Raw genomic sequence first — 18970 nt, forward strand, 5'->3', positions numbered from 1 at the left:
ATCTGTTCAAAATTTGGTGCAATTAGGTCTAATAATTTTGAAATTATATTTTTAAGTATATTTTATATTGACGTTACTAAAAAAGCTCCTTGCATAAAAGTTTTCAGAATGTTTACTTCATATTTGCTAAAAACCCTGAAAATAGTTATTGGAATAAGAGTGAAATAGCATTTTGAGTTTAGTAATAGTATAAGTTAAAGTGCAATCAAAGATAAAATATTATTTCTAAATTAAAGAAACACGTAGTCTAATAAAAGTAAATATCCAGGAACAAGCAACAAATAAAACATCAACAATACATTTAAAATAAAGAAATAAAAGGAATCTAGATACAATTTACTGACCCAAATGTAAATTAATTTACCTTCGATGTCAATTCCGAAATCAATTTATTTCTCTCTTCTCCTGAATAATGCCTATATTTTTTTCATGTTGCTTCTCATAATGCCGTTTTATGTTGCTTTTTTTGCAAATGATATTTTTTTTTTTTTGCACAACAAACACTGGGCTTCATCACCATGTTCGAAGCATAAATATTGTATCTTCCACTCTTCCTTGAAAGCTTTAAGCGCTTCCGTTCCGTCATGATGCGCTGTGTTCTAAGATCTGTACATGCTTTAGCAATGTTTACAGGTAACAGAGCTCCGCGCTCGCGCAGCGGGCATAAAATAGCTCTCGCTCGCAATTATTAGTCACCATCGCAAGACTGGTCTAGAGGGGGACGTCTAGAAGGAGAATTTGAAATTTTTAAAATACCATGAATTTCCATGGTTACTAATAATGCCCCTACTGAGTTATAATTGTAACTTACTGATTTACATTATGATTGTGAGATGAAGGATACATATCAGAATAAGAAAAGTATACTTCACTTTTACAGAAATTTCCATCAAGCAATAGTTCCTTACTGCATAGACTTGATAGTCGTATTCTATGTTTGACTCTACCTATATGTCTGTGAGGAGTTATTTCTCCTCATGAAATTGAATAATTCTCGCCTGAGAAATAATCTCTCAGATTACAATCTCAAATGCGCTCTCCGATTGTGCAGTGCTCAGTTTCTAACTCCTAACATTGAGAAACTAAAAATGTTTGTATTTTCAAAATTATATAAACACACACATCAAGTAGCATATAGTGCTCTGGACTACAGCATTTAGGCCTATTTTATTATATTTTGCGTTTGAATCACTGAAATTTTGTGTCGTTAAATTAATGTATTTTTATTTAAAATATATGAAAATTATCTGATACTTCATATTCACGGTCATTATTTTCTTCATTTATGTTAAATTATTACTTTTTCTATATACTATTACGGTATTAATAATGATAATAATAATAATAATAATAATAATAATAATAATAATAATAATGATTTATTTTAGCTGGCAGAGTTAAGGCCGTAAGGCCTTCTCTTCCACACAACCAGCAAAAAGTGTATATACATATGCATGAACTTACAAAGAATTCAACAATTTGATTTAGATGAGAGTTACATGTATACAAGAGTTATTTACGACAAGAGTTATTAATGTCATTATCGTCATAGTCATAAGTATGATTCCCATTATATAATAATAATAATAATAATAATAATAATAATAATAATAATAATAATAATAAACCTCATCTCGTGACAATCACCACCAATACTTACAACAACAACAATAATAACAACACATGTGTATGTGTGTGTAATACACACACACACACACATACACATTACAGGTTCTGATAAATATTTATTAAACTGAACATAAAGCTCCAGACTAATATGTACATTATAAATCCGCCACTGCAACATGTACATTGCAGAGTTAACAAGCGTCATAGCCATACGATGCCCGACCTTGATTGGCTCAGCTCGCGAGGGCAGTGGGACAAGTATCAGAAGCCCGAGAGGGCTCTGTAATAAGGAACCTGAGTTAAATTAACATATTTCAAAAGCGTAAACACATTTTGAAAATTATTCTAGGAATAACAAAACCCAACAAGAAATTCTCGTAACAGGTAAGACATAAATTGCATAAACATTAACACCCAAGACATAAACATAATTAAATAAATCAAAAAGCTTTACCGAGGTGGAAAACTGGACATCTCAGGAAAATGAAAATAGTAGGCCCATGTTAAGAAAATCGAATCCAGAGATGTAAAACTAAACATAAAACACAACGATATATCCTGGCGTGCGTTGATGATACAGTCAACGAAATGTACAGTCCATCAAAAATAAAAATCTAAAATATAAACAATACGTATAGTCCTACCGTCCAATTAATACCCAGGAGGAAGTCTCTGTGTTCGATATATTTTTTCACGCATCAATACTTGTAACGTCAAGCGGTGTTGTTACATTTTAGTTGCAAAGATTATTCCTGGTTAGCTACAATTATTTTTAAATTAATATTACTAACCTTTTTGTCAGTTACGTCAATATCGGTTTTTACACCACATGGAGTAGAAGATATGAAAACTTCAATTACATTGCTAACGCATCATTGGTAGACATGTTGCCAATCTGTTTAGACTAAAAATCCCTCAAATGACTGCTATTTTTTCCCTAGATTCCAATAAAAAATCTCTAATTTCAAAACATAATTTCCGCTTGAGATTGAATAATAATCATTGTTAACGCGACTTATAATAACAAATAACACAATTAAACGGCCAATATAAGTATTTAATGGAATACTTTTGCACTCGTTGACCCTCACAGAGTAATTATCAACCAAGGATAACTTTTATTTCATAAGTATCCCTAATCTCCCTCCCCTCACTGTAAATATATGGAATGATGAAACATTAATATCTTCTCATACAAAGAAAACTTTTCATATGAATGATGAAGGATCGATAGAACAGAGAAAAAATTCTCTCCGGCATCGGGACCCGAACCCGAATTTTCAGCTCTATGTGCTGATGTGTTGACGCTTTATCCACTAAGCCACACCGGATTCCAGTTTTGATGCCGGATCGAATCCTCTCAGTTTAAGTTCCACCTCTCAGTTTCCTTTTCTCTGTTCTATCGATCCTTCATCATATGGTAATGCAGAATTCCTGCACGGAAACATCATAATGTACTTCTGTACATCATAATAATTTTCATATGAAGTTCTATTTACTTTAGTTTTAAAGGGGAAGAATAATATAATTGTCAGCAGATTCTCAGCAGATCTATTCATTTCTTACTTAATCTTCAATATATTATTTGCAATACCCTCAACCACTCAGGCATGGTCACTCAGATCTTTGCGGTTGGTCACACTGCTTATATCTCCATTTAAAATTTAATTGCGCAGTTGTGATTCTGTGTAATTGTTTATTATTGTTGTTGACGAAAAACTCTGTCATATGGATTTGTCTGTAACTGCCTCTGGCAGTATTTTATCACATTTATATTATTTCGGGCGGTCTGGCAGACCATGCCTGTGTACTCAATATGACTAGCAAGCCTTCTCCTTCGTATAATGTGAATTTGAAAATCCTAAGATCATGAATAACAAACCTGGCCCTTCGAACGCAGTGAATGTGAATGCTCCTAATTTCAATAGTACTATATCACTATGGTATGAAGACGATGAAGGAAGTACTTCTGATCTCGATTGCACCGAAGATGTCGCGATAGAAAGCGAGCATGAGTCAGAATCTGAGTTAGAGCTGAGTAATGATGGCGAGAACGATGAGCAAAATATGAATGATGATTAGGGAGCGGATTTTTATGTGCTAAAAAATTTAAATATATTTATTTTTATGTGCTAAAAAGTACGAAAATATTTGCTAAAAATAAAAAATATTTTTTTTTTTTAAATATGACAAAAATACCTTACTTAGCTTGAAAAAAAAAAAAACACACTTGAGTGCTAGTAGTTGGCCGAGAATTGCAGTGAACAACAAAGGTCATCTCCAAATTCTCAATTACAAATGCATGCCGATTATCTCTGAACAACGACTTATACTGTGAAAACGATCTTGCCACATCACAGGACGTCAGACGTGCATATTTAAGGAGAGGAATGTCACAAACACACACACCGTCAATTTCACCTACAGACACACCCTCCAATACTTGAGCAACTTTACACATTTTTTTATATCCACTGTTTTTCCCTAACACATTCTGGAACTTGTCCCTTAGTACTTGTACTTCTGAACCTGGTAGCGAGTCTAGATTAATTTCCACGGCACGCGCCTCCCTGTTTCAGAAAACAGGTTTTTGGATGTTTCGAGTTTTTTTTATGGTGTCACACAAAAAGCTTAGATTTGCTAATAGGAAAGCCAAATCGTTTTTTAAACAACCATCTTTCAGTATATCGATTGACGAAGCCCGATAACAGGGAATCACAAGATATATTGCCTTACTTGATAGACATGAGCGAGAGGTGAGAGATTTGTTTAAATTAAATAATGTTCATACCCGAGCTCTTAATCTGTTGTGTTTCACAAACAAAGCGTGGAATGAAATCATCTTCAGCAACAATAAACATTCTTAATTATGTGTTGCAAGAGCTCTCCTCCTTGTCCACGTTAATTTATTCTCTAATAATAACTCTGATATGCTGCCTAGCAGTTCTCAGAACTTGAGGAGATACTATTACGAAAATGGATCACGGATATATCACACAGCGCTTAGAAACTTGAAGCAACCAAGAATTCTTAAAAAGATAACGTACTTCTGAGTGACATAATTGATTTAGTTTTAAAATGTTTAAAAGTTCTTGTAAAAATTATTTAAGTAAAAAAAAACTCCAAGATTATGTGTTTATAATAGATTTTCTGAAAATATGTATTTACATAATTTTTTTGTGAAATATATGTTTTTATGTGAAATAAAATTCGGGTTTTAAACTTGAAACTTAATGTTCGGAATTTTTAACTTTGTTAATTGTGTTTTATCACACGCAAAAAGAATATTTAATTACATAGGAATCCGCTCCTTAATGATGATCTTCGGGTTCGCGAATAATGTGACCATGGTGTCTTACGTTCCAAGAAAGAATAGGACTGTCGTTCTGGTATCCTCTATGCATCACTCAAGTCTTTTTGATGATGTAAGTGATAAATTAGAAATTATTGAATATTATAATTTGACTAATGGTGGCGTCGATTCCTTACATGAGAAGTGTGCACAAAATAGCTGTGGTCGTCGAACTAGACGTTGGCATATGGCCATATATTTTTTTTTTAGAATTCTTGACATTAGTGCAATTAGTACATTTATTATGTACGGTTCCTACAATGACAACGAACTAATTTCCAGAATGTTTTTCATGAAGAATCTTGCAAACGTAAATGTAACTCCCGATATGCATTATTAGAAACAACAACAAGTTCATTATTTTTGAAACCCGAGTCTCCATCAGAAGACTCTTTGGATCTGAAGAGGCTGTGCCATCATTTGAAGAGGAACTTGAGAAACAAAGAAGCAACAGAAAACAGCATACATTTGTCATTGTTGCAGGAACCTCTCGTTTTTGAATGTACAGTGAGGACATGCCGTGTCCACACCTGTGAAGTAACGGCTAGCGCGTCTGTCCGTGAAACTAGATGGCCCGGGTTCGAATTCCGGTCGGGAAAAGTTACCTGGTTGATGTTTTTTTCGAGGGTTTCTCTCAACCCAATATGAGCACATGCTGGGTAACTATCGGTGACTCATTTCACCGGCATTATCACCTTCACTTCATTCAGACGCTAAATAACCTGAGATGTTGATACAGCGTCGTAAAATAAACTACTAAAAAAAGAGACATGCCGTAACTGCAATGGCGCACAGTAAGGAAAAATTGAAGAAAGTGAAAAGAAGATCCTAAATAATTATATGTAACTTGCAATGTGTCAGTGTATCCTAAAAAAATATATTATATTTTTAGAATTTGTAGTTTTATAACAAAAGGACGTTCTTGTTAAAGTAAAGTCCAATTATGTAATATGCAGGGTCTAATCTGAAGATTAACATCGAAAAATGTGTAAAAGCGCAAGAAAAATTCATAGAATTGATCATTTTGAAAATCCCTTTAATTTTAACAATATTTATGACAGCCTTAAATATTATCAAAATAGTATCTTGATATTATTTATTTAAATAATTTCAATGTGATAATCTTGTTTCAGACATATTGAAATATATCTGGAATAATTTTCTGTAGTCAGTGTTGTTTTGTTATTTTTATATATAATTTTTTTTTTTTCAGCGGTCTCTGTGACCATGTCTACGTGAGTGTGTGACTTAATTTAGACCTAGGCGGTTAAGGGATCACATCACTTCAACATAATCTCAATCCACTTCACCTGAAAGCTTGGATAGTAATAAACTTAACCAATACAGTTTCCCCATAAGGAAGTTTAGTAGAGAAAAGGGGAAGACCCCACTTAACAAAATAATGCAGTCATATAACTGCCTTATCCAATCATCTTCTACGAGAAAAAACTGCGAGTAAAGAAACTGTGGAAGAGTGTTCACATACGGTATTCTCTGGTGACACTTTTTCTTTTCTTATAGTAATGAAGAATATGATAAAAATTGAAAGTCTCGTTTTTATTCTTGTTAAATATAATTCTAAGAAATTTTAAATATGTAAAAATTAAATAAAATAGAAGGTGAAATGAAAGTTAAGACTTAGTTTTAAAGAGAAAATAAAAAAAAATCCCAGGAAACAATGAATTTAGGGTACGTCATCCCTATATCTCCACATGACACTCAAATTCCCTAGAACTAACAATAAGAATAAATTCCCAGGGTTGCAACACTGGACATACTATGTTATCGCTGCTTGTTATTGGAAGGGCAATTGAGAAAGCATAATCAATAAACAAATTCTTATCTTATCTCTTCAAAAAAAAACGCATTCTTTGACACCGCCTGAGTATTAAATGAACACTCGGACTATAATTGACTTCGTCTAAAATATTGTTAAAATAACGTAAAAATGGTAATATTTTGCATTGTTTGATTTTGGTACACTTACGTAATAACGTTTTGCCGGCGCACGATTGCTGATAATAGGCGAGTCGGGTTTCCAGGCAACAGAACAGGAGCAATGCCACTTGTTGCCATCTATTGATGCTTCCGTGATGTTCCATCCTGCAAAACAAATTTACACCAATATGGTTGAAAAATCGTTCAACATGAAAGTACAGCCAATTGTCTAATTAATGACATTTTTAATTATTGTAGACGATGGTTCTAGTCTTGATATTCTGATAAAACTGCAGTTATGCTTAAATGATACTGGCAGAAAAGACTTAAATGCTCAGAGACTAAAAAGTGCAACATAGAAACATGGTAAAATGTATTGACGATATCGCACTAGCTCTGCGGTAGTACGAGATATAGCCATAGGCCACTCACATGAGCAATGTTGCCAACCCGTGAGAATTTCTCGTTTTGTGAGAAATTTTTAAAAGAAATTTAGAAAATGGGAAAATTGGAGAAAATACAAAGAAATGGGATTTTTTCAAGAAAATTTAATAGGAATAAAAGTATAAACTTTGTAGTCATTGGAAAAGAGCACGTAAGTTTATTAAGATTCTTAAAGGTAAATATTTAAGTTTTTGACAAAATAAAAACTGCATGTACAGGGATAATTTTAAAAATATATTGTATATAGGCCTATTACTCCAGCATAGGACAGATAACCGGTTCGAAAACTGTTAACCGACATTGAGAGAACCTCAACAATGCTTTAATTTAAAATATCAACTGGAAACGATCGCTTTGATTCCGCTTTGTGTGAGCGCTAGGAGCAGTGTTACCAATTCAGCGGTTTTCCCGCTAGATCTGGTGTTTTTCTGTTAAGTGGGTAAAATTTATGAAATTTGTATTGCTGATATAGGGATTTAGCGGGTATTTTTAGCACTCACAGAGGCAAAATAATTTCATTTTACATTGACAATATTATAGCACATTAGCGATTTCTGGACTGTTTCATAGCGGGTTTTTAAGAATCGAGTTGGTAACACTTGCTAGGAAGAGTGCAGTTTTGTCAATTTGTTTTGTTGTGGAGAAAAGTGAAAGATTTTGATGAAAACCCAGCCTTTGAAAATCTTTGTAAATTAGCTGGACTTGGACATCATTCCAATGCAGAGGCAGAGAGAATTTTTTTCAATTGTCACTAATGTCAAGGTTAAAAAAAAAAGAAAAATCCTTGGAGCTGAAACTCTCAATGCAATGTGTGTTGTTACTTTGCAAACTAGTCAGAGTAATTGCATTGACTATCAGGTAAAAGATGCTCATTTGAAATTATTTAATAAGAAGGTGTATTTTTTGGCAAAATAATTCAAATCACTTATATGTAAATGCTGTTGTTGTTGTTGTTGTTTAGTCAACTGTCCGAAGACAGGTTTGAACCTCATAAGTAACACCAATAAGGCATCACTCATGTGGCAACTAGGTCAGGAGATAATGGGGCAGGGTGGCCAGTTCCTTTCCTCCTCCAATGCATACATCGCCAATTAGCTACATATTACACTAGTCAGATTTCAGATGCATACAAACAATTGTGTCGTCAAGTGAGATGTACTGCCTGATAATTAATAGATGTACATATTAGCCAGGACCTCAATCAGAGATAATTTAATGAGAGGTTTGGAATTAGTTCCGTTACGATGGAATATCTCTTACAAGTTTTTTGACATCACATTTAACACCCAACGGGCAAAGTGGTGCCCTAAACCTCAAAGCAACAATTGTGCATGATTGTCAGTTCCATGCAGTAGCAGATATGCACGGAAATTCGAAGACTTCAAGTGTGCAGAAGTGCTGTACACAGAATTAATGCTGTACACAATTTTAAATTTGAAGGATGTTATTAATCATCAAAAGTAAATACTTACTATGGCACCCAGTAATAACCTAACTATTGATGGACAAACACACAATGAAGTTGATTTTGTGAAATATGATTCAGCAATCTTAATGTAATCAATTTTAGGGTAAAATATAAACATGTCTATCGATAGTGGTAAAAATACATAGACTTTAGCTTGCTTCTTAGCGATTTTTATAAACTGTCTTTGGCGATATTGTTTAATCAATAATGCTTATTTGTATATTTCTTTAGCTGATTTCGTAAAGATTGTAAAACTTTACAAATTAACAAGATTGCATTGTGAAACACAGCTTACAAGCATGTCCAATCTTCACTTGTGGTTTGCAAATTATTAATTTGTAGTTTGTTAACATTATGAAACCGGACCATACACTTTTGAAAACAATTCTTGGAATGAAAAATTCACATATATTTGCAATTAAAGCAACTGTAGTCAACCATCAAGTCTACACACGTCACAATAGCATACGACTTCGCATATTTCCTACACTCATAACAAATAATAAAATAAATAAATAATTGATTGAATGAATGAATAACTAAATAAATGAATAAATAAATTAATAAACAATTAATCAAACAAACAAACAAATAAATATAAATAAATGATAAATAAACAAACAAATACACAAATAAATAAATAGATAAATAGATAGATAAATAAATAAATATATAAATAGACAAATAAATAAATAAATAAATAAATACTGTCTTTCAATTCATTGATGACTGGCAGAACACAAACAATGAAATGATTTAATACAAATGCCTCACACTAATCCTAGATGCAAATCATAGGTTATTTTTATATAATTACGTCACATATTGTCCTCGTAAGTTCCTTCAGTCTCTCCTAACATTATTTATATCAAAGACTTTGTGGATTTTATGAGATTATAAATGTGGCGTTAAATTACGAAATTTGAGTTTCTTTTGTCATGCATATGTACGAGGGGACGCTCCTATAGCTCTTTACTACTTGATTTAACAGTATAAATAATATTATGAAAATTTAATTTCATATTTTATCTTTATCTTTATGAAGAAGACATTAATAACGCTTTACTGTCACCAAATAGCGAGAAGGTTACATAACACGACTGGTTACTATAACGCGCATTAACGGCGTGAATGACGTCACTGGCAAGTAAAATTTTATAGTGTGTCAACACAAATTATAATTTCACACAATTGCATAGCTTCTGTGAACAGATTGACTTGATAGTTGGATTCTATGAATAAACATGATATACACAAACTCTTGTAGTACGTCAACTGTCCCATCATACGTAGATTCAGCATCTACTGTAGGAGATAGCTATATGAATAAGAATGGCGAAATTGATGTCAGGATAAGTTCGTAGATCCAATAAGCTTACTGTATCTACATCTAAATATTGTAACCTAGTTTTATTCCTTTCCACAAATCTTAAAACATGGTTAGAAGTCTTCAGATATTTCGCAAGGATGTCTGAAATAGGTTTTATATTTTCCTGATTCTAAATCAAGAACCTTAACGTCCACACCTGTGGAGTAACTGTTAGCGCGTCTAGCCGTGAAACCAGGTGGCCCGGGTTCGATTCCCGGTGGGGGCAAGTTACCTGGTTGAGGTTTTTTCCGGGGTTTTCCCTCAACCCAATATGAGCAAGTGCTGGATAACTTTCGGTGTTGGACCCCGGACTCATTTCACCGGCATTATAACCTTCATCTCATTCATATGCTAACTAACCTAAGCTGTTGATAAAGCGTCGTAAAATAACCCACTAAAAAAACCTTAACAGTGCCACAGGACTTTCAGAGACATTTGATGCGAGACAGGAGGAAACGACTGATATCCTGCCTAGAGTTCTCTCGTCCAGAGATTGGATTGTTTTCCTTTTTGTAAATCTAAAGCGCAGAACTCTAAATTTATCATATTTTGAGTTCATAAAAGAAGCCATGATAGACATCTTTATACAGCACTCGACCATCGAAGACTACAACATCAGTACAATCGTGTAAGAATTATCGTGCTTGTCATTGGGTCTGAGGCTCTGAAGTTAAGTCGGATCGGGGCTAATTGGTTTTCAGGACATATAATTCTTAGCTTCCTTTGGAAAAAACAATTTGGGAACCCAGGTTACATTTGTAACGCAAGTAGAAGAGCCACGTCACTGAATAAGAGGATCCTACAAAGATTTATCTGCCATCTTCGTCCATGTCAAAATGCGATTCTGCTCCTTTCACACGAAATAAACAAGTCTAGCAGTAAGTAATTTTTCTGTTTGTTCTATACACGAGACAAACGAATAATTTCGCATTCACAAGCTTGACACATCGTTTCTTTTCTTCGTCATACTTTACCTCCTTATTTCGTACTGACTTATTTTTGTATCTCTTGATTCACCACTAGATAGACACACATTGCGGATCTCCCTGGTCGTGTGATCAACACGTCACAGGACCATCGCTCAAACAACACAGGACAAGGGACAAACACCCAGTCCGGTGTAGAAAGATAAATATCTTCCATTGCCCAAACCGAGAATCGAACCAAGGATGCCATTCAAAGAGCCAAGGTGGCTGACTTAAGCATGATACGTACATTAATTGAACTACAAGAATGGATATTACCTTTCTTGTCCCTACAAACAACAAGAAATCTCTGTTGGATTAATTTGATTGCTATGAAATTTGAGGCTTCGGTTGTAGTATTGTTTTTGTATTAGCTAGTATGTTTCAACCGTGTAGTAAATACTAGTAAGCTGCGAAGGTATACTTGTATGTATCCTTTCATCGCTCGATTCAAACATCCGAAAGCTTATATGATTAATCTATTATTATTATTATTATTATTATTATTATTATTATTATTATTATTATTATTAAGCACCAGTATGGACCCGAAACGCTGGCAGCCAGCCTGTGGTCTCGAATAGCGCAGAACCGTGATGTGTGGAGAAGACTTGAGAAAGGTATAAAGACTAGAGTGTATAGCTGTAAGGACTCACTAGATACATACTTGTAAATGCTAGTCAAGTAACTTCACAAAGAAAGTTGGAAAAATCTAAATGTAATGTAAATATTAGCGAAGTGACTTTACAAAGAGACTTGAAACAATAGTAAACTAAATATTAGTGTAAGTGACATTAGTGTTAAAGTTAAATGTCTAAAATGTAAATAGAGCTAGAAAAATTCCACATACGTAGCTCAGATGTGGGATACAATATGTAAACGAGCTATTCTCCATTGGGAGAGCGCATTGTCCTTTATGGGATATGTCTAGGTAATTATTATTATTATTATTATTAGGTGGTCGGGTACCTTAGTTAATGGATTAACTGGCTGCAGAATTGAAGGTCCTGAGTTCAATCTCAGGTGGTGCTGGAATTTCTAGTTGCTAAAACCTTCAGAACGGCCCCCAGGTTGACTCAGGCTCCTATCAAATTGAATAACGATCTTTCTCGGGGGCAAAATGCGGTCGAAGTGTGATGCCGACCACAACACAGTATCCTAGTGCTGAGCTCAAAAAGGCATGGGACTCCTCCACACTCCCCAAGTGCCTTCAATATCTATACATGAGGTAACCTAATATTATTATTATTGGTATTTTGTGTCCCTTTATGTTTATATATTCATTTAAAATATTCAGAAAACTGACAATATAACGAACAAAAGAGTTTAATACTTGAAGGTAAATGACGAAGAAGAATATGTTACAGTTTGTCGTTATGTAAGTAGGAGGAAAGGAACTATACCTCCTAACCTCATATCTCCTGCCTTAGTTGTCTCATATTGGCTCATTTATAAGATTCCAACCTGTCTTCGGACAGTTGACTAAACAAAAAAGTTTGTAACTACCCATAAGTCCATAAACATACGATATTTGTATTATACAAGAATCACTTATTTATGGGTCTACTTCATCAGGAACGTGGGATTAAAAAGGCGAGTCAGAATTAAGAGTATTTAAAAGAACGATGTGTAGAGAAATATTTTCACCCGTAGAGAACTCTGTTAATCAAGAATGAAAACTTAGACATTATTCTAAAATGCATAAATGATTAATATGTTAAAGTTAAAAACCTAGAAGACAAATGATTGGAACATGATGAAGAAGGAAAGTAGAAGGCAGACGGACAAGAAAAGAGACCACGCGAAGACAAGAGCTGGAAAAATGTGAAAAATGTTGCGAAAGATGTTGAACCGATAGTTACAAATGATTGGCGAAACTACTTGTGTGATAACAGAACGACTTCTTTGTTCAATGACGAAAAGCCTTCTGAGTATGATATTAAATAAAGTATCTTAATATTAAAGGAAATGAATAGGTTGATGGATGAATTATTATATTATGCCTATTTCTCTTAAACTGTGTTGAGCTTACCTTTCAAATTGACGTATTAGAAACGCAGACTAGAGGTTGATTTGTGTTATACTGTTTATTTGCAACTAAAGGATTCTTTCTGTTCTCTTAAAATCACTGTTCTCGATAGCATGAAAAGTAGTACAAATCTTTTCCAATTTCTAACGTGTCCTCCAAATTTGAGTTTAATTGTTCAAACAATATCAAAATGACATTAAAATCGTATTAAGAAATCTCCCAGAACATTGACCAATATTGAACCGCGTGATTCGAATATAAACAGACGATTGACACTTGTTTTGTTTCCTTGGTAATGAAAGACACTTACATGAACAGAGAAAACCGGTTGGCAAGTGTCAACTTTTGAAATAAAAAGTATCGTGTTTGTTTACTTTTTGTGCTAAGCACTCACGCACGCGCTCTGTCGATGTGAGCGAACTGCTTACGAATTTCTAACTAACCCCGCCAACTTGTTCTCGCGAGCCTTTTTATACTTAACCTATCCCAAAACAAATGAAGACCGTCTCACGCTCCCTCCACTTCGCTGAGTGTGAGGACGAGAGTGGATTATGGTCACCTAATCAGGTGTGAAGACAAATATTGCAGACTTGCTTTTGTCAAAAGCAGATACTTCACCTATCATAACTGTGGGAGCGCTAAGTCACGTCACACATAGCCAAGATCTCCGTTTTTTCTTCCCTTTAATTAGATAATCAGTGAAACGTCTCTTCTCTTTATTTCTTTAAACAGTTTATAGCTCAAGTTGGTTGTTGGTTATTCGGCACACTAGTTACTATTTCAGGACATATACTGCATTTTGTTATTGCTTGCCGTAGCGATCATGCTGTGTCTATGTATCAAGTGGTAGCACGCTGGTCGTCCAGGTAGGCGGTCCGAGTTCGATTCCCGGCCAGGTCGTGTTGGCATTTATGGTAGACAAAGCAGACTTTGCAGATGGTTTTCTCGGGGTATTCCCATTTCCCTCTATCATTCCACAAACATTCTCCATCTCCCCCTCTTTTCATATATCATCTGCAATAATAAAAATAGGCTGGAGTGAAGTCTAGGGGTAGTACGGGTTTCCGATGCTGATATACGGAGGGCTTGGGGCTCCGAGTCCCAGAGCATGGGACCTAACTCTACAATTGCTGAGGCAGTATAGCCCACCTGTCAGTGTCGGTTTTACGAATGTCACGCAGGCCACTTGTCGGACTTGGACAATCATCACACAATTATATAGGGCGCACAATGGGTCAAAGCGTGCTTAAACGTATGGACCTGGGAAAGCCAAACTGCAGCGGTCATGCGCCACGGAACTACCGTGCGTCACTGCACCTCACTGTATCTTTTCCACAGCTTGAGACGTGAACCTTGTGATTACTTTTAAATCAGTTATTTAACGAAGCTTTGTCAAATTGCTCGTTTAACTGACGACGACATATTGTAACAGTGAGATATTTTGGCGAGATAATTCCGATAATTTGTCGTATTCCCTGCCATTCGCCCCACCGTTAGAAAAAAAAAAAAAACTCAACCATATAATCGGCCAAAGTACAATTCGAACCCATGCCCTAAGTTGAATTTTTCAAATTAATAATTTGTTTATTTGTATTTGTATTTCCAATACCTTGATATCGAATGTTCTATAATTAATATTTTTTTTTTACTTCGGAAAACGTATTATGTGTCTTTCTCGTGTTAAATTTTATATTACCTCGTTAACATGTTTCAGCCTGCTATTGGCCATCTTCAGAACTGGTTGTTGCTGGTCTTGTCGCCTTTTGTTTGTGTTTCTTGTGGGAGTGTGTTTATGTAGTGTAATGTGGAGTCAATGTCTTCTGAAATTGAGTTGTGTGTTGAGAATTTCATTTGGATGTGTTTTTGTGTGTCTGTATATTTCGTATTTTTAGTGTGTTTAGTTTCTGTTTTTTTTTTTGGTCGAATGTATAGAATTTCAATGTCTGTGTTGATGTCTCTGTAGGTGTGGTTAGCATTTGTGATGTGTTCTGCATATGTGGAAGTGTTTTGTAATTTTTTATGGTGTGATGTGTTCTTTGTAACGTGTATGAAATGATCTGCCTGCCTGTCCTATATAGAAGTTGTTGCAGGCGTTACATTTAAGTTTGTATACGCCTGTGTGGTTGTATTTGTGTGTTTGTTTGTGTTGTTTCTGTGTTGAGATGTTTTTGTAGAGTATTATTTGTTCTGTATGCGATATTGTAATTTAATTTCTTGAATGAGGTTGCAATCTTGTGTGTGTTTTTGTTTTCGTATGTTAGTGTGATGTATGTTTTGTGTTCTTGTGTTTGTATTGTATTCTTATGTTTTTTGTGATTATGTTTTGTCTTTCGTATTATGTTGTCTATTATGTTGGGGTTGTATCCGTTTTCTTGTGCTATGTATTTGATTGTGTTTAGCGCTTCTTTACAGTCATGTTGGCTCATTGGTATGTTGAGTAGTCTGTGTACCTTTGTTCGGAATGCAGCCTGTTTGTGTTGTGTTGTGTATGTGTGTTGTTGTTGGTTTTCTGTATATTTTGAATGTGTGTTTGTCGTCGGCTTTTGTTATTTTGATGTCTAGAAAATTTATGGATTTGTTGTTTTCAATTTCTAAGTGTGTAGTGTAGCTTTGGGTGTATTTTATATTATATTACTTTCATTTTCATTAATATTTAGTCGAAAGATCGATGTTTTATGTTAAATATTTCAAGTAGATTGAAGCCGAACTCTATTATTTTCAATGTAATGTACTTGAAGATCAACGCTTGATATTTATAAGTTACGTTAAATGATCCACATTCTACAGTTTCAGTGTGTTTAGTCAAAGAATACATGATCGTTGCTTCTAATACTTTCTTTCTTTATTTGTCGGTTTAACCTACCCCTTTTCCGCCTTACACGCCACTGTGGGTAGGGGAGGGAGAATCACTAAATCACACAAGTGCGGGCCATCCTCCTCATGGGATTGGCATGGCACAGGACAACCGCAGAGACATCACAGGGCAATTACAACACAACGGACAAACACCCAGTTCCTTGAACTGAAGATAAATTTCTTCCATTGCTGAAGCCAGGATTCGAACATCGGACCGCTTGATCGGGAAACGCACGCGCTATTCACATAACTACAACGGCGGACTGCTTTTACTACACTGTGTTAAATAATCTATATTCGATATCAACAAAACATTTATGTTTCAGGAGTGATATTCAGCAAGGCATTTGAAAATGTTGAGTTTGAAGGTTCGATGTTCGTTATTTTTCAAACATACTGTACACATTGAAAATTCATGTTTTTAAATGTCAGTTTTCTAGATATAATGCTGGTATTTCCAGAAATCTAATAACATTAAAAGAAATAATTTCGATACAATTATTACAGGGGGAAAGGAACTGGAAATCCTACCCTAGGTTCTATGGCACAGTTCTAGGCCCTATTTCATTTTTAATATATATTAATGACTTATTAAAAATTGACTTACAATAATACAATGGTGTTGATTATTCTTATGCAGATGATACAGTTTTACTTTTTGGTTGAAAAACCTGGTATGATGCATATAATAATTCAAATAATGGACTTATATTAATAAAAAAATGGTTTGACATAAATTATTTATCAACGAAAATAAAACCATAATTATTCCATTCTTATTATCTGAAAAATGTAACAAACCTCCTACATCTATATTAAGTATTAAATTACATAACTCTAATTGTTGTTTTATACAGTGTAAATGTCCGATTATTAAGGAGTCTTCTGAAGTTACGTATTTAGGCATAATTTTTGACAATAATTTAAAATGGAACCAACACATTAATTACCTTTGTAATAAATTAGGCCTACGTAAAATAATATATTATTTTGTTTTATTGAGGAATTACTTATCAATAAGTTTATTACGCACAATGTACTTAACTTTATTTCAATCGGTAATTATGTATGGAATTATAGGATGGGGTAACTTATTTAAATCCAATTTTAATCCACTTTATTTATTACAGAAGAAAATAATTAAAATATGTCTTCATAAACCGATTGATTTTCTATCTCAAAAATTGTTTTTAGACTTTAATTTTCTTAAAATAAGACAAATTTATTATATTGTGTTATTAAAATTCATACATAAAAATCGAAATAATTTTGAATTGTATTCGCATAGTTATGAAACAAAAGGTATGAATTCTTTAAGATTGTTTGAACCAAAATGCAATACTGCTACAGTATTTAATCATAGTAGTAATTTAGGTCCAAGAATATATAACAAATTCATATTTGTCAATTCTAATAGTTCTAGTATTAAATTAAAAAATGTTATGTATGGATTTTATAAAAATTTAAAAACTGTAAATTTAAATTTATATATTCTTATTGCGTAGTAGACGTAAGACAAATTGTATTATATACTTTTTAATTTCAATTCAGAAATCCGCCCCTGAGCACGAGTTCTACTCTTTCAGGGGCGAGCTAAAGTTTTTCTGTTTATTTATACTTTATGTTACAATTATTAGCTAAATAAATAAATAAATATATATATATATAAATTAATTAATTAACTAATTAAATATCTCCTGGTATAGTTGGTATCAGTTGTGGGGTCCAGACCTTTTTTCGGACAGTTGACTAAACAATAACATAATTATTACAATATCAATTTTGAAAGTTCGAATTCTGGTGTATTGAACCGTGACTTGCGTAATAACATAATTAAGATCGCAATGATTGGGCGCATCGAAATGGAATGATACACTGTCGGCTATGTTCATTGTGTAATTTGAGATATCAATGTTGAAAGTACGATTACTGATATTTCCAAAACATCAACGATTTCAGAAACACCAACATCGAAGAATTTTCGCTCGTTATTTTCAAAACATGGACAAGAACAAGTACTGACATTTCAAGGCCGCGTGCAGAGCTCGATTTCCTTATGTATTATTGAAAGAACTAAAGAATAATCCTCGCAAGAATTCTCTTGTTATAAACAAAGCAGTTACTGCACCTATATGTGCTGTACAATACAAAATTCTGTGACCACCCGGCTGACGACAACTACAGGGGAACTGGATTTGATGCTCAGTAGATTCTGTACACATGTAGAGGACCGAATGCTTGTTGACACATTTTCGCGAGTGTATAGAGTTTCTCTCCTGTTATATTTCCACCATTACTGCATATCGTCTTCGACTAGTCTCACCACAGAACTTATAATAACAAACCATAATTATGGTAGTGGTATCATATTCTACAAATAAGTAAGTAAGAAATATACGAAAAAATAATTTACTAAATTAGTGTATTATGAGCATTACAATTGAATAGCCGCCCAGAACAAGGTTGTAAGCAACAAATATGAAATTCTTAAAACATGGGGGAAAACACATTGATCTGTAGATACTTTTAATTTTTTAGAGCAAGATTGATAATCAGATTTGTGTGCTGATTTTAATACGAGTACAAGTACTGTATTACACAAAGTGCATCATTAACAACCAATATTCACAAAAAAGTCAACTTATGAGATATGAGGGTTACAACCTTGTTCTGGGAGGCTATTTAATTATATGATATTGTGGTGCCATGTTGGAAGACCTAGTCGCGTCGGGGAAGTTGCGCGCGCACCTAGTGCGAGGGAAGGTGGGGCGTGACGCGGAGCAGGGGGGAACATCAGGAAGTTTCGCAGAGCCACGCGAACCGATTGTTGTAGAAACTACGCGACGCAATACATTCTAGAACGTGTAATCTATTAAATAAAAGGGGCAAGTAAGCCGCGGGAAATGTGAGTTTAGTTTGG

The 18970-nt window shown here is 34.1% G+C and overlaps 1 protein-coding gene across 2 annotated transcripts in view; it reads right to left on the reverse strand.

Annotated features, from left to right (window-relative positions):
• Positions 1 to 18970, reverse strand: part of LOC138705027 (venom allergen 5-like) — a 276772-nt gene that overhangs the window by 83202 nt on the left and 174600 nt on the right. The window contains exons 1-2 of one of the 2 annotated variants that reach the window (XM_069833575.1): positions 13198 to 13644; positions 6969 to 7084 (exon numbers count right to left, since the gene is read on the reverse strand). In XM_069833575.1, the coding sequence (XP_069689676.1) occupies positions 6969 to 7083 (115 nt within the window). In that variant the 5' untranslated portion in view covers position 7084; positions 13198 to 13644. Of the gene's footprint in view, positions 1 to 6968; positions 7085 to 13197; positions 13645 to 18970 lie in introns of those variants that run through there. The other variant, XM_069833574.1, reaches the window with a different exon arrangement.

This window comes from Periplaneta americana, chromosome 8 (assembly GCF_040183065.1).
Source record: "Periplaneta americana isolate PAMFEO1 chromosome 8, P.americana_PAMFEO1_priV1, whole genome shotgun sequence".
Lineage (NCBI taxonomy): Eukaryota > Metazoa > Arthropoda > Insecta > Blattodea > Blattidae > Periplaneta > Periplaneta americana.